The 16,594-nt window shown below is 51.6% G+C and overlaps 1 protein-coding gene across 1 annotated transcript; it reads left to right on the top strand.

The window, feature by feature from the left end:
- The first annotated feature begins 2,067 nt into the window (after positions 1–2,067).
- On the top strand, positions 2,068–10,327 carry LOC134138917 (T-cell activation Rho GTPase-activating protein-like). Its single transcript, XM_062573108.1, has 12 exons — positions 2,068–2,336; positions 2,758–2,928; positions 3,019–3,318; positions 3,654–3,738; positions 3,840–3,887; positions 4,226–4,292; positions 4,789–4,961; positions 5,552–5,713; positions 6,018–6,127; positions 6,397–6,592; positions 6,858–6,975; positions 7,407–10,327. Exons 1-12 carry the CDS (start codon positions 2,068–2,070, stop codon positions 7,901–7,903), a joined length of 2,196 nt encoding a protein of 731 aa, XP_062429092.1. The 3' UTR covers positions 7,904–10,327.
- Positions 10,328–16,594: the final 6,267 nt, after the last annotated feature.

Below are 16,594 nucleotides of genomic sequence, written 5' to 3'. Positions count from 1 at the left end.
CCCTTTGCTCAACTTCCTGCTCACTGGGACGGATGCTCACTTCTGGAGCTTGGCAGAGGGCATCTGTGAATATCAGCTAGCTTTCTTGCACTCCTCTTCCCTTCTTGGGCCCGGGCACAGTGCCTCGTGGAGCAGCACAGCCTCATGAACCAGCAAGGTGCAAGCTCTTGCTCTGCCACACACATCTCAGCCACTTGATTTGGGAGAGCGACTTGCAGCCAAACCCACTTTGGCATCCACTTGAGAGCCAAGCGTCGGGGCAGGCTGAGAGAAAGACCATCCCAGTGGGTTTCACAGACGTTTGGACTGGCACTCAGATGCAGACTGCACGTGCGGGGATTTATATTTCAGTACCTGCGTGCAAGCATTTCTTTGCCTAATTCCTGAGAGGTCTGCACTGGAGCCTCTCTGCACGCTCCTGGGATGGACCGGTGTTGAGGCGAGATTCAGCTGCCTGGAAGTGGGTGTCTAGAGGCATTGGGGTATCCCAGGGCACCACAAGGAATTTTCAAAGGCATCACAAGTGGATGCTGGTGCTGATGTTCAGGTTACTGAATCCTTCCCTAAACTCTTCTTGGACTGGGATTGCAGCCGAGATTCCCACTTCCCTTGCTGATGCCACCTTTAGATCCCTGGAGTGGAGGGAGGCCTCTAACGTGGGGCTGACCACTCGTCAGACTGCCTGCAGAGGAAGCGCGAAACTTGTGATTTTGGGAACCGTCTGAGCCCTGGTTCTTGGGCGGGCACAGGTGCCTCGAACAATACCGCTGTGTTAAGCGGAACACAAATAAGTAACTAACAAGGTCTTGGAAATCTGTGAGAAAGAACAGCGGTTGGTTACATACGGACTCTGTGTCTTCCAGCCACAGAATCCCCCTGAGAGGCAGTCAACGTGAAGGTCAGAAGTTGAAGTGTAATGAAATAGCGACCCCCAAAGTCAAATGTGGCCCCCGAAATAAGTCTGCATGCGTGCGCAGTATCATAGCCCGGTTATGCAACCAGGGCAGAGTTGGGCTAGACTCCCCGCACTTGTTGGCCGCATGTGCCGGGACTCCTGCCTACCGCGAGTAATCATGAATACCGGACTTTTTTCCGAAGGAGGGAGACTGCTACACAACAGAGAACCACGTTGCCTCCTCGGGGACGCCCAAAAAGATTGTGCCTTGGAGTGGTCCTTCTTGAGATTACCATCGGGTTGGTCTGTTTGTAAGTGTCTACTAATAAACTGCTTGCTACTGAAGAGTGTGTGTGTGTGTGTGTGTGTGTGTGTGTGTGTGTGCGCGCGCGTGTGTGTGCGCGTGCGTGCTGGCTTGCCAAACTGGATGTTTGGCCCCCAGGAATCTAACTAGAACAACAGGGTCTGCTGCTTGCCCCCACCAAAGCTTGAGTCCCCCTGTGCCAGCCACAACGGGCGATGTTGGAGCCGTGCGGGGAGGCCTGTGCATCGGGGGGTTTCACCAACACAGAGGTAGCTGTGGAAGCTGGGAGCTCCTCCAGCACCAAGCCCATCTCCTCCCTTGTCCCGGGCACCATTTGCCTCCCCGCAGCCACCACTGGGACGCATAAGGGCAGCCCCTCCCCTCCGAGCACATCCCTTAGACCCTCTCCATGGCAGGAGCCGGCACTGGGCATGTGGGGCCCAGATGTGGAGAGCAAAGGGGCCATCGCAGGAGCCAGCAGCGGTGCCCCAACCCCACCAGCTGCGCTCCCACACCGCAGACGTGGCAGTCCCAGAGCGCGGGAGGTGCCGGGCGGCCAGGCAGATGCCCCACTGTTCCCACAGCCCCCCGCCCGCACCCCCAGCACTGCCCCCCGCCTGGTTGGCGCATCACAGCGTGCCACAGAGGCAGCCGGGTGGTCACAGCCGCCGGCGCCCGCCCGAGCCCCAGTGCGGCACGGTGCCGGCGCGTGGCAGCAGGGAGACGCAGGCTCCCAGCCCGGCGGCACTGCCCAGAGCAGGGACACAGTTCCCAGCCTTGTTCAGGCCTTGTTCAGGCCTGTCTGGCGCCCGGCGCTGCTCGGCGCAGGGCCCAGCCGCACCGCAGCCGTCTGCCCGGCCGCAGCGCCATGGGCAACTGCTGCGGCGCCCGGGGCGCTACTGGCCCCACTCCTGGAGCGTGGCCACGGCCCGGGGACCCCGGCTACGTGGCTCCTGGTGCCAGCCACGGGCTCGCGGGCAGGGGAGCTTCCCGGCCCCCGGCGCCGCTCGGCGCCTTTGTGTCCCGCAGGAGCCCCCAGCTCCTGCTCTGCAACCGGGTGCAGGTGACGCGGCACCAGCAGACGAGGGACAGGGACCTCCTGCTCTTCCCGAACACCATCGCCGTCGCCAGCTTCAGGTGGGATCAGCAACCAGAGCCGTCCTTCCCCCAGCACCGCCTCTGCCACCAGCCCCAGGGCACCGCTCCTCCCCAGAGGACTCCGGCTGGCTCGGGGAGGACTTGTGCTCCAAATGACCCGCAGTCCCGGCACGGCCGTCCCTGCTGCACGGGCAGGGACACCCTCTCCCGCTAGTCTGGGGAGCTGTAGGAGGAAAGGGGCAGGCTCCTGCTCCTGCTGCCCTGGCCCGCAGCCCCTGATGAAGCAGTGGCGTTTTGGAAGTGCCTCTGGGTGTGCGGGGCCTGGGGCTCCTTCCTCCCGCCGGGGCTCGGGGCGGCTGCCCCACGGCGCTGCCCCTCGGAGACGGCTCTGTGCTGCGGGGCTGCTGGGGCTGCCCCGGGACACGGCCACCAAGGCTCTCTCCGCTCTTCCTCCCGGCAGGTGGGGCTCCACCTTCCTCCTGAAGCACCGGGTGCCCCTCAGCGAGCTCTGGGTGCTGTGTGTGGAGGACGAGGCGGCGTGCGGGCGGGAAGACGAGGAGGTTTTTGGCCTGAAATGTGCCAACAGCCTCGTCCTCGTGTGGCCCGGAGACGTCTGCGTGGTCACTTTCCGGTGAGCGTGGGGACGCGCCCGGGGCCGTTTGGGGGTGCAGGGCGCCGTGCTGGCCGTCGGGCCTCCCCGGGCTGCTGGGGCTCCGCGCAGGCGTGGGCAGAGCAAGCAGAGGCCCCGCTCGGGTTGCGGAGGCCCCGGCGGCAGCTCCGGGAGCGCACGAGGCCCGGCCCCCGGCACGTCCCGGCGGCTCCGCTCAGCCCGCGACACCGAGCTGGGCGCTCCGAGCAGGGGCTCTGGTGCTGGCGGCGCGGAGCGGGGCCACGCGGGCGAGCCGTGCCCGGGGCTGGGCCTCCGCAGAGCGGGAGGGGCCGCGGCGGGCTCTGAGGCGGCTTCTCCTTCTCGCTGCAGGTCGCGGGAGGTGAAGGAGCTGTGGGTCAGTGCCGTGCTCGGGTGAGCCCTGCCGGGCGCTGCAGCCTGCCGGCGGCGGGTGTCCAGGCTGCAGGCGGTGGGGAGCTGCCGGGGGAGCTGCCCCCCGCAGCACAGCCGTGGCGGTGGGGAAAGGGGCCCCCGGCGCAGGGCAGCTCCGGGCAGAGCTGCCGCCGCCCGTCCCCACGCGGAGGGGGCGCGGGGGCAGCAGCCGGGGCGGTGCGGGGCGGTGCTGGCACCAGCGCTGCGGGAAGCTCTGCTGCGCGGGGCGGCGCGGAGGCGCGGGGCTGGCGCGAGGGCCGCGAGCAGGGAGGGCCGGCTGTGACCCAGCTCTGCCCTTGCGCCTGCCCTGCGCCCAGGCGAAGCGGAGGAGCCCAGGAGACCCGCGTCACCCGCCTGGCCTCCCTGCGGTTCCTGGTGAAGGTCGTTGGCTTCTACTGCCCCGTAAGTGTCCCTGGGTTTCCGCTCCGCCCAGCGCGCCACGGGGCTTCGGCAGCAGCCCCCGTGACGAGCTGCTCACGCTGTCTCTCTGCTCTCTCGCCTAGTCGGCGTTGCTGAGCGCCCGGACCATCGAGGTGCTGATTTCGGCGGAGGTGAGCAGGGGCTCGCTCTGCCCCGGCCCTGGCTGGGTGCTGGCGGGAGGTGTCCGAGTTTGGGAGGAAGGTGGCAGGGGCCAAAGCCCTCGAGACCCAGCTGCTGCCTCATGGGGTGGTCTGGGAGGAGCCGCCCGTTGCCGGGGGCAGCGCAGGAGGGCTGCACCTCCTCGGCATCCACCCGCCCCCCAAAACTGCCCGGGGGCTGTGGCCTGCGGGGCCACGTCAGGGCGGTCGGCTGCAGCAGCAGCCTTTGCCACCAGCACCGCGACGGGCAGCGAGGCAGCGCCGTTCCCGCAGCCATTCCCGGCTCTGTAACCTGGACCCGTTCCTTGCAGGCGGCCACCGAGCAATGCCCAGTCTTGGCCCCATCGGCTCCTGAGGAGGGACTTTGCCACTCTCCTGGTGAGTTGGAAAGAACACCTGAGGAGCTGCCTTCTCACACAGCGCTCTCCCATAGCGGCTCAAAAGCAGGAGCCCCTGCTGCCCCTCCTGGCAGACCTTGGACGGGGGCACGCTCAGACTGCACAGCCCAAATTACTGGCACTGCAAGCTGCCCCAGTGACGTATGGTGGTCCCAGAGACCTCTGCCCTGCCAAAGCCTCTGCACGTGCTGAAAACCCTGCGGCTATTTCTGTGCCCTGTGCGCTCCCACTTTCTGAGAGGAAGCAGTCACCAGGAGGTGAAAAAACCATCACAGCTCAGAGGGATGGTCACACTTGGACAGCTGAGGTGGTTCTTCCCTCAGGAAAGCCTTAGCTGTCTCCCAGTTTGCCCCACACAGTCAGAGTCGCTGTTTCGACACACAGCTCTGCTCTGCGTTCGGCATCGCGCAGCACTGCACACAGACTCGTCTCCGCTGGCTTTTTTCACCTGACCTTTGCTTTCCTCTCGCTTGCAGCAGATGGGACTAAGAAAAGGAAGAGGCTGATCCCGTGGCCGTTCGCTCGGAGGCGAGCCTCGGCCAGTGGGGCCTGTGCAGAGCAACCAGACTCTGGCCTCAAGAGCCCCCTGTTTGGGCAGCCTCTGGGCAGTCTTTGTGGGGAAGAGGAGACCCTGCCCCAGCCGGTCCAGGTAAGCCAGCCTGGCCGTGCAGTTAGCCTGTTGCACGGCAACAGGCTTGTTGCACGAGGCAACATCACCACTGTTGCTCTGTGGCTGTGGCTCTGTGGAGACAAGGGATTTGGGGGTTTGCCCTCTCTGCTCACTTCTCACCGACAAGGCCTGAGGGTCAGGTCCCACCACGCAAGTCAAAGGGGTCAAGCGTGTGGGTTTGTGCAGCCTGCAGAGCTGCCATGGGAAGTAGCTTTGGAGTGGAGAGAACTGCGGAGCAGGAAGAGGAGAAGCAGATCTGCTCCCTCGAGGGTATGCTGGCGGCCTTGCAGAAGTCTTTGAAAGGAAGCTCTCAGCAGCATAAGCAGCCAGGGATTTCTGGATTTCCCGGAGAAAGGTGCTTAGGAGGGTGGCTTGGGGTTACTTGGCCAGGTTACCGCCAGTGTAACCTCCTGGCAGTGAGAACCAGCTGCAAACCCAGGCAGAGCAGAGTGCGCCTCCCAGGCAAAAACTTGCTTCTGCCTCCCAGGAAATGCTCCCCTTAGGGCAAGGGGCAAGAGTTCCTCCACCCAAGGAACTCTTCTGCCACCGCTGTCTGCTTTTTCCTGCAGGATCTCCTGGCCATATTGTACAGGGAAGGGCCTGCCACTGAGGGGATATTCCGCAAGGCTGCCAGTGAGAAAGCGCGCAGGGAACTGAAGGAGGCCCTCGACAAAGGGGGCACCATTGACTTGGACAGCAAACCTGTGCACCTCTTGGCTGTCATCTTGAAGGTGAATGCTTCTGCCTTGCAGCTTGAGAGCACATTGCGAACCTGCAGGGGTCCCCTCGAGTGCCTGGAGATTTCTGGGTGGACTCAAGGCTGATAGGCATGAGGGCCTGTTATTGCACTCATACTAAGTGCATCCAAGCAGGGCAGGGACCTGGGCAGCCCACTGCTCTGTCAGAGGCCATGAGTACCTTTGAGGGCAGGTAGCTCAAAGCAAGCTGCCTGCTTGGGCACCCAAATGCTGGGGGTGCTCCGTGTGGGCTCCGGGGTGGTGTCCAAAGCCTCATCTCCATATCTTGGCCTTGCAGGACTTCCTGCGCAATATCCCTTCCCAACTCCTGTCGGCAGCCCTGTTCGAGAAGTGGATGCTGGCTCTTGAAAAGCCAAGCAGGGAAGAAAAGATTGAAGAATTGAAAGAGTGAGTGTTGTAGCCAGTCACAGCATTCTGGAGGGTGTGGGAGAGGCCAGGGCCTTCTCTGGAAATGGGGAGTCTCATGGAGAAACCTTTCAGCTGCCGTGGAGGAGGGGTTCATGGTAGGACTTGTGTAAAGCAGCAAAAGCTAGCACAGGCCTTGCTCTCTCTGGAGAATGCACCGTTTGTGGGATTTTACTTGAGACTTGCTCACAGCACGGAACAGCGGCCACTGCCCCCTCAAGTCATGACACGTTGTGTTTGTGTTCTCTTAGGGTGGCTGACCAACTGCCACGGCCAAATGTCCTATTGCTCAAGCCCTTGCTTGCTGTGCTCCACCACATAAGCCAGAATGCAGAGACCAGCAGGATGGACTCCAGCAACCTTGCCATCTGCATAGGGCCCAACGTGCTGAGCCCAGGCACAGATAGCACGCTGCCACTGCAAGTCCAAATGGAGAGGAATGGCAAGGTACGTTGAACTCAGCAGCTGGCTCCCCCATTGGGGCACAGCTGAGCCACCCGCACAGATCCCACAGCTAAAGGCAGCAGCAGCACCTGGGAGCGTGGGGGCTGCCCCTCAGCTGGGCTTTCTGCAATGTGACAGGCAGATCTCTTCCTGGAGCTGCAGTCACAGAGCTACAGCTTTCAGTAGAGAAATGGCAGTCAGGAGCAGCAAAGACTGTTGAGTGCATCTTCAGCCCCTTGCGCTGACATCCATGGTTTTCTGTGTGCAGGTGAAGGCGCTGGTGGAGTTTCTTATTGACAACTGCACAGCAATATTTGGGGAGGACTTGGCCTTGCCTGGCAGCCCCTCTGCTGAAGACTGCCCCGAGCACACCGGCAGCTCCGCAGGTAGGAGGCTGCACTGAGGATTGGCACTGCCCAGAGCTGCTGGCTCCAGTCCTTGAGCTGGCTGTGGGAAGATGCCTGTGGCAATGCAGAGAGGTGCAGAGGGTTCAATACCTTCTGGCAGTGCCTGCCCCCTGCAACACTTCCCAGAAATTCCCAGTGACCTTCCTCCCACTACAAGCGGTACCCCGGTTGTTAAATGTTTGTAGAGCTGTGCTCTGCACAGCATTGCTCACTATGGGCTTGAAGTGTGCTCTCCCTGGTGCAGGATATTGCCCCTGGGGCTAATTGTGTCTCCTGAGCTGCCCCTCACATCCACGGGTGCTAAGGCTGCAGCTTGCCATCTGCCCAGGCTGCATGGTGCCACGGCCAAAGTCCTCTTTTCCCTTCAGAGGGCCAGTACAAACTCACTACCAGGCTCTTTGTGCCCACAGGACATGTAGGGGCTGCTCCTGCTCAGGAGGATGCTTCTGCCCAAGACAAGGCAGGGCCTGAAGCTAGATGCGATTCTCCAACCTGTGAGATGCATCAGCCCAGTGGGAGAAGCCCCAGCAGGAGCAGGACGTATGCAACATGTGTCTCTGCCCCTCCGGTGCCTCATTTGAAAAGTGACATCAGCGTAATGCACAGGAGCAGCTCAGAACCAGCCCTGTCCTTTGAGAACCCCTCAGAGGGCAGCAGAAGGCACCAGAAACGGAGCAGGAGCGTGGACAGTGTTGCTGCTGTGCAGCAACAGGTGAACTTGGCGAGGGAGGCACTGGGAGAGCAGCCTGCCATCGTGCCCACACAATTATTAGAGGGCGCTCCACCCCTGACGTCCTCCAGGCGCTCCCTGCAGAGCTGCTGTCCTGCTGCCCAGGGCTCCTCCATCATTCCCCTGGAACTTGCTGCCATTCCCTCATGCTGCTTCGGGGCTGCGAGAACCATCTGAGCAGTCACCAGCATTCCTATTGCATGCCAAGCCTGGGTGAGAAGCCATCAGAGCCCAGTGAGGTCATTGTGGACATGGAAGGAAATGAAAGAGGGAAAGAGAAAGAAGAAGGAAGACACAAAGGCAAGAAAGACCAAGGCAAAAAGCAAGGGAAGAATAACAGAAAGGAAAAATTCAAAAGCAAGGAAGAGAACATGAAGGATAGCAAGGAAATGGAAAGAAAACCCAGGGAAAGAAATCAGGGAAAATGAACTAGAGGAAAAAGGAAGAAAAAGCAAGGCAGGAGAGAAGGAAAGGAAAAGGAAGAAAAATCAAAAGAAAGGAGGGAAAAAGAGGGAAGGGAGAAATAGGGAAGGGCCAAAGAAGGGCCCAAGAGGGAAGTGCCAAAGAAGGAAGGGCCGAGCAGAGAAGGGAAAAAGGAAGGTAAAGCAGGAGAGTAAAAATGCAAGGAGAAAATGAAAAGGGAAATGGAGAAAGGAAGACGAAATGGAGAGAAACTAAAGGCAAGGAGAAAGGAAAGGGCAAAATAAGGAGAATAAAGGAGAGCAAGCCAAGGAATAAGGGAGAGAAAAGGAGAGGGAACTGAGTGAAAAGAGAGAAAAGAGAGCTAAGAAAGGTAAAAGGGAGGAAGAAAAGAAAAGGAAAAGGGCAACAGAAGGAAAAAAAAAAAGGGAGAATGAGGAGGAGGAACAAAAGGGGAAAACCCTGATAAAAGGTGCCAAAGCAAGGAGGATAAGAAAGAAGGAAAGGAAGAAGGGGGGGAAAGGAAGGAAGTGAAAGAAGAAGGAGGGGATAGAATCAGGAGAGGTGAGACCAAGGAGAGGTAAAAAGAAGGCAGGGGAAAAAGGAGGAGAAAAAAGGGCAGGTAAGAAAGAAGGGGGAAAAAAGGAAGGGAAAATAGAGGGTAAATAAGGAGGGCAAATAAGAAGGAAGGAGAAGAAAAGAGGGGCAAAAGAAGGAGAGGAGACTCAAGGAGGGTCAAAAAGTAGGAGCTGCAAAAGCTAGAGGGGAAAGAACAAGGGAGGACAAAATCAAGGGAGAGCAAAAGCAAGGGAGAGAGAGCACTAAAGGGCAAATGACCAGGAGGACAATTAACAAGGGGAAAGAAGAAGGAAGGGAAAAGAAGGATGTGAAAAAAGGAAGGTAAAAAAGAGGGAAGGGAAAGAGCAAGGATGAGAAAGAATAAGGAGGAGAAAGAAAAAGGAGCACAAATAACAAGGGGAGGAAAGAAGGAGGCAGGCGAGAAAGGAGAAGGACCAAAAATGAGAGAGAAAAAACTAGGAGGGGAAGAAACTAGGAGCAAGCCAAGCTAAAACTAGGAAAGAAGAAATGAGGAGAGCAGGAAGAGGGAAAGGAGATGAAGCAAGAGAGAAAAAGAAACCCCCAGGAACGAAAAAAAGCAAGGCAAGAAATAATGTAAGGAGCAAGGCAGGGGAAAAGTAAAAAGAAGGGAAGAATAAAGGAAAGAAAGGGGAAGTACAGAAGGAAAGTAAGAGGAAAGTAGAAAGGAAAGAAGAAAGGGGAAAGCAAATAAAAAAGGGAAGACTGGAGCAGGAAAAGTTGGAAGAGAGAAAGAACAAAAGGCAAGAAAAAGCAAGGCAAGAAAAAGCAAGGCCAGGGCATAGAGAAACAGAAAGTCAAACAAGGACAGATGGAAGGAAGGTAAGAAAGGAAGGAGCCCGCCACCCTGCCCAAAGGAGGAAAGAGCAACGAGGAAAGCAAGCGAAGGAAAGAGAAAACAAGGGCAGGGGAAGAAGGAGAGAAAGGAGGAAAGGAAGGAGGAAGATGAGAAGGGAAAGAATAGAGGGAAAGCAAGGAAAAAGGAAAACCACGGAAGGAAACCAGGAAAGAAAACAGAAGAAAGAAGGCGAGTGAAAAAGGAAGAGAGCGGAAAAAGGGAAGACTAAAGGAAAAATGGGAAATGTAAAAGAGGAAGGAAACAGGGAGGAAAAAAAAACGGTGAAGAAAAGTAAGGAAAGAAGAGTAAGGGAGAAGGAAAAAAGGAAGAGAACTAAAGAAAATAAAGGAAAGGAAAATGGACAAGAAAAAAAGGAATGAAGAAACTAGGGGAGGAAAAGAAAATAATGAAAGGAGAAAAAAACTGAAAGAAAAATAAGAGAAAAGAATAAAACAGAGATGGAAAGAAAGAAGAAAGGAAAGGGTAAAATGAAAGAAGGGAAGTAGAAGAAGGGAGAGAAAGAAAGGAAGAAAGGAAAGCTAAAAGCCTATAGGAAAAGTAAAAAGCAAAGAAAGAGAACACCAGAGGAAAAGAGCAAAGAAGACTCAAATGAAAGAGAGAGAATCAAAGGAAAAAGAAAGCCAAGACAAAGGAAGGAAAAGGGAAAGAGAAGAAAAGGAAACCAAAGGAAAAAAAGAGGAAATGAAAGGGAAAAGGGAAAGTAATGAAAGCACAAGAAGGGGAAAAGCCAGGGGGGGCAAAAGGGAGGGGCAAAAGCAAGGGGAGGCAAAGGCAAGAAGAGGATAAAGGTAGGAGGGTAAACCTGGGAGGGGAAAGAACAAGGAAGGGAAAAAGGAGACTAAAAAGGAAAGAAACGAGAGCGAGAAAGGGGAGAAGGGGAATAAAGGGAGCAAAGAAAAAAGGGCAAAGAGGGAAGAAAAGAGCAAAGAGAACAGGGAAGAAGGAAAGAAAAAGGGAGAAAAAGGAGAAAGAAAAAGAAAAGAGAGAGAAGGAGAAATGGGAGAAAGAGAGCCAGTGGAAGAAACAGAGGAAAACAAATGAAATCCCCTAAGGAAATAAGAATGGGAAGGAAGGAAGGGAGGCAGCAAGCCAAGCTAAAACTAGGAAAGAAGAAATGAGGAAAGCAGGAAGAGGGAAAGGAGATGAAGCAAGAGAGAAAAAGAAACTCCCCAGGAACGAAGAAAAAGCAAGGCAAGAAATAATGTAAGGAGCAAGGCAGGGGAAAAGTAAAAAGAAGGGAGGAATAAAGGAAAGAAAGGGGAAGTACAGAAGGAAAGTAAGAGGGAAGCAAGGCAAGAAAAAGCAAGGCCAGGGCATAGAGAAACAGAAAGTCAAACAAGGACAGACAGAAGGAAGGTAAGAAAGGAAGGAGCCCGCCAGCCCGCCCAAAGAAAGGAGGAAAGAGCAATGAGGAAAGCAAGTGAAGGAAAGAGAAAACAAGGGCAGGGGAAGAAGGAGAGAAAGGAGGAAAGGAAGGAGGAAGATGAGAAGGGAAAGAATAGAGGGAAAGCAAGGAAAAAGGAAAACCACGGAAGGAAACCAGGAAAGAAAACAGAAGAAAGAAGGAACCAGAGTAAAAAGGAAGAAAAAGGAAGGAAGGAGAGAAGAAAAGGAAAAGGAAGAAAAAGGAAAAGAAAGGAGGGAAAAAGAGGGAAGGGAGAAATAGGGAAGGGGCAAAGAAGGGCCCAAGAGGGAAGTGCCAAAGAAGGAAAGGCCGAGCAGAGAAGGGAAAAAGGAAGGTAAAGCAGGAGAGTAAAAATGCAAGGAGAAAATGAAAAGGGAAATGGAGAAAGGAAGACGAAACGGAGAGAAACTAAAGGCAAGGAGGAAGGAAAGGGAAACATGAGGAGATGGAAAGGAAGCCAAGGAATAAGGGAGAGAAAAAGAGAGGGAACTGAGTGAAAATAGAGAAAAGAAAGGTAAAGAAAGGTAAAAGGGAGGCAGAAAAGAAAAGGAAAAAGGCAATAGAAGGAAAAAGAAAATGAAAAGGGGAAAAGGGGGAGAAAGGAACAAGGAGGGAGAAGGGAGAATGAGTAGGAGGAAGGAAAAGGGGGAAAACCCTGAAAAAACTTCTTGCAAAAGCAAGGAGGATAAGAAAGAAGTAAGGGAAAAGGGGGGAAGTGAAAGTAGAAGGAGGGGAACGAATCAGGAGAGGCAAGAACATGGAGAGGAAAAAAGAAGGCAGGGGAAAAAGGAGGAGAAGAAAAGGAGGGCAGATAAGAAAGAAGGAAAAAAGAAGGAAGAGAAAAGGGAGAGAGAGGCAAAGAATGAGAGAAAATTAGAAAAAGAAAAAAGGAGAGGAAGAGAAGGATGGCAGGAAGCAAAGAAATAAAGAAAGGAAGGCAAGAAAGAGAAAGGGAAAAAAAGGAATAGAAATTCTTGGTTTTTTCTTTTTCTTTCTCTCTTCTTCTCTTTCTTTCTCTGTCAATCTCTTTCTTTTCTCTTTCTCCCATTTTTTCTTTCTTTTTTCTTTCTCGTTCTTTCCAAGTTTTGTTTTCCTTCCTTCAAAGATAGAAACAAGAATGAAAGAAACAAAGAAAAAAAAAGATAGAAAGGTGGAAAGAAAGGTAGAAAGAGAAATATAGAGAAAGAAAGAAGAAATAGAAAGAAAAAGACAAAGAAAGGAGGAATATAAATAGAAAAAGAAGGAAAGAAAAAGAATGAAAGATAGAAAGAAAAGGGTAAGAGGAAGAAGAAGAATAAAAGAAAAATAGAAAGAGAAAGAAAGAGAAAGAGTGAATGAAAGAGACAGAAAGATATAGAGAAAGAAAGGAAGGAAAAGAAAAAGAAAGATAAAAAAGAGAAAAAGATGGAAATGAATGAAAGAATGAAAGAAATAAATAGAGAAAGAAAGAAAGAAAGGAAAAGAAAAAAAAGAAAGAAAAAGAAAAAGAAAAAAGGAAGAAATAGAGAAAGCTAAAAAGAAAAAAGAAAGAAATAGAAAGAAAAAAGATTGAAAAAGAAAGAAAGAAAAGGAAAGAAAAGGGAAAAAAACTCGAAAGAAAAAAGAATGAAAGACAGAAATGTAGAAAAAGAAAAAGAAAAAAGAATGAAAAAGAAAGAAAATGATGAAAAGGAGAAAGAAAGAAAAAGAATGAAAATAAAAGAAGAAAGAAGAAAAGGAAGACAGATAAAAAGAAAAAGAAAAAGGAAGAAAGAAGAGAAGAGAAGGAGAACACAGTCACAGTGGGAACCCTGCTAGGACGTGGAGTGTGTTTTTACATGTTGTTTTTACATGTCCCCTGTAACCTCACTGCAATAAAGCACTTCTCTGCAGGACTATTTGACTGCTCTTTGTCTCTCCTTAAAGATCCCGTGGGCACTACAGGTACTGCAGCTCCTTGTATACAACTCTGCAGGCACAGCAGGTCTCTCCGGACGGCCTGGCACACCTGCGCAGCGGGAGGGGAAGAGCCTGAGCAGCTCTTGCTGTTGCCGGAGCGTGCAAGCGAGATTTGGGGCAGACCTGCCTCTGTGCCTGGGAATCCAGGACCACCCCCAGAGCGCAGCAGGTACCAGTCAGGTGGGAGAGAAGTTACCAAGAGGAGATGCAGCTGCAGAAGCGGCTTTCCAGATGAGGAGCACACAGGCATGGCAGGTGGGATGTTTCCTGGCTGCAGCTGTTCCCAGGACCCTGAGGACCAGGGCAGGAGAGGACCTGGCCCGACGGGAGGCGTGACTGTGAGAAGGAGCACGCTGGCAGGCTGCAGCTGGAGAAGATGCCCCCTCTCTCGGCCCGTGGGAGCAGGGGCACTCTCCCCACAGGGAGGCCAAAGGAGAGGGTCCCGCTGCAAGCTGCAAAAGGCATTTGCCATTCTCGGGAATGGGCAGCTCTTCTGTCGCATGGCTTTCGGTTTGCCTTTGTATCAGCCAGAAGCGTTCTGTCCTCCTGGCAGAGATGAGCATGGAGATGAGCCAGGCAGCTGGTGCACTGGAAAGACTCAGAGGCCCACTAAAGTGATCACACTGGCCACTCCAGCTGTGGCCTCAGCAGGGCTGAGGGCAAGGATCACCTGCCTCGACCTGCTGGCAAAGCTCCTCTTACTGCAGCCCAGGATCCTGTTGGCTGCATTTGTCTCAAGGGCACATTGCAGGCCATGGTCAACTTGCTGTCCAGCAGGATCCCCAGGGCCCTCCCTGCCAATCTCCCTTCCAGTATGTTGGCCCCCAGCCTGTCCTGGTGCCTGGGACTGTTCCTGCCCAGGGCCAGGACCTGGCATTTCCCAGTGTGGAACTTCCTCTCTGCCCATTTCTCCAGGCTGCGGTGGTCTCTCTGAATGGCAGCACAGCCCCTGGTGTGCCAGCCACTCCTCACAGTTGTGTAGCTTCAGCAAACTTGTGGAGGGTGTGCACTACCCCATCACCCAGGTCACTGATGAAGACGTGGAACAGGACTGGAGCCAGCCTTGGGGACAGCGCTTGCTGCAGGCCTCCACCTAGACTTTGCACCACTGATCACAGCCCTCGGAGCTCTGCCAGAGTGGACTCTGCCACTAGTCAATCCACCTCATCATCAACAGGGGAAGAATAACAGAAAGGAAAAAATCAAAAGCAATGAATGGAACATCAAGGATAAGAACAAAATTAAAACACAGGGAAAGAAAGAAATAGAATAGAGTGGAAGAAAAAGCAAGGAAGGAAAGAAGAAAATCAAAAAGGAAAAAGAAAAAAACAAAAGAAGATAGAGAGATAGAAGGACTGGAGAATCAGGGAATAAAGAGAAAAGGAAAGGACAAACAAGCTAGGGCCAAACAGGGAAGGGAAAAAGGAAGCTAAAGAAGAAAGCAAAAATGAAAGGAGAAAATTAAAAAGGGAAAAGAAGAAAGCAAGAATAAATGCAGAGAAAAACAGTCAAGGAGAAAGGAAATGAAAAAAGAAGGAAAATAAAGGAAAGAAATACAAGTAATAAGGGAGATAAAAGAGAGGAAATTGATAGAAAAGAAAGCAAAAGAGAGCTAAGAAAGGAAAAAGAAAGGAAGAAAAGAAATAAGAAAGTGCAAAGAAAGGAAAGAGGAAAGGAGAAAAAAGGGAGATAGGGAAAGGAAAAATAGAACGGAAAGAAGTAAAGGAAGACACTGGAAGAAATAAAGGCAATAGTATGAACTCATATAAGAGTAATTTAAAAAGGAAGGAAAGAAAAAGAGAGAAAAAAGAAAGGAAAGAAGAAAAAGGTAAAAAGGAAAGAGAAGAGAAAAGACAGAAAGGAAAGAAATAAAAGAGAAAAGAAAAGAGAAGAGTAAGGAGAAAGGAGTAAGGAACAAAAAGAAAAAACAAAAAGGGGGAACGAAAAGAGGAAAAAGAAATAATGAAGAAAATATTGGGAAGAGCAAGGAGGGGAAGAAAGAAGGAAGGGAAAAAAGGAGGAAAAGGCAGGAAGTGAAGAAGGAAGGAAAAAAGAGGGAAGTGAAAGAACAAGGAGAGGAAAAATAAAGGAAGAGAAAAAAGGAGAAGAAAAGGAGGGCAAATAGGAAAGAAGAGAAAAAAACCCAAGGAATTTAGCTAAGTTGGTTAGAGCATGGTGCTAATAATGCCTAGGTTGTGGGTTCAATCCCCGTATGGGCAGTTGTTTCTCTGCTGAGCAGGGTTGGACTAGATGATCTCCAAAGATCCCTTCCAACCTTACTGATTCTATGAATGAAAAAATGGAGGGGATATAAGAAGGAAGAGAAAAAAGAGCTGCCTCCCCATGGACTGTTGAAACCACCAGTGCCTGGTGTGGAACAACCGTAAGGGTGCAATGGCGCCTGCACCGCAGGGTCAGGACCCACAGGGTTTGTTGTTTTGCTGAGTTTGATGCTAAACATGTAGTTCAGTGATGGCCTCTGCATCACTGATAAATCAATACATTGTTTTCATCCTGATTTGATTCAGATCATGTGAATTGAGCAATTTCTCCTGTTATACTCTACAATACATACCTCTCTCATTCTGTGGCTGGAGATCCAACAAGTGTACAAGTTGCTATTCCAGGATCAGGCTTTCTTGTGCAGAGGTACAGTTCCGAATTTCAGATGCCCTTACCACACAAACATTACACTTCAAATGCACGTTCCTGTGTGGAATCGCCATTTGAGTGAATCAACATTTTCTGATGAAAAAAAAATCAGTCAAAGGATCCACAATGTGCTTGATTTTTTTTGTTTGGTCAAGTGAAACATCAGATTTAAATGTACTGCTTTTAAAAAGTAACCAAATTATTTTTCATCAAGCTAGTATTATTTGAACTATTTTAAGCTGTAGTCCTTTCTTTTTTTTTTTTATGAAAGTGGAATAAACCAGGCAATAAAATTATTCATATAGCATATTTATATAAGATTTATATAGCATTGATACTAAACTGGTCATATTGAAGTATTTTTTCAAGAGTGCATTCTCATATGTGACTCCAGTGTGTGGCATCATTGAGGGCTCCTTAAGGATCTGTTCTCATTGCAGACCTCGTGATTATGTCACAAGCTCGTTTTCCTCATTCTTTATTGTAGAAACAGAATTAGAAGTGGGAAATGCAGAAATTAAATTAAAGAATAGCGGAGTGACTGTGAGTTGAAGTTTTTATCAGCTTTATCATAGTTAGCAGGAATTAGGCTGAATTTACAGCTGTGCAGAGAGAAAACACAAGGTCATGCACTTCTTCAGGGACAAAAAATGTCACCTCCTTGAAACATCATGTTGTGAGTGGTAATTAAATGCTAAATTCACTCAAGCTTTCATATACATTCTTTATAGAACTTCTTCATATAACTCAATTTCAGGATTAATACCCAGAAGGTTTTGCTAACAGCAGTATAAATTAATTGAAAGTTATGTCACTTTTTGAATAAAGTCATCCAGTTTTCTAACAGATACTGAATAAAACTGATGGAATAATTTTGACAATTTGTCTGAAAGGAGCCTTTCAAACACCGCAGCACTGCCTTGCTCTGCTATATGGATTTTAATGATTTAATCTCCTGAGGAGGTGAATGTTTTATAAGAGTGGGCCAATGACAGCA

Source organism: Rhea pennata, chromosome 3, assembly GCF_028389875.1.
Source record: "Rhea pennata isolate bPtePen1 chromosome 3, bPtePen1.pri, whole genome shotgun sequence".
Taxonomy (NCBI): domain Eukaryota; kingdom Metazoa; phylum Chordata; class Aves; order Rheiformes; family Rheidae; genus Rhea; species Rhea pennata.
The sequence above is the reverse complement of the archived record's forward strand: the minus strand, read 5'-3'. Positions and strand labels throughout refer to the sequence as shown.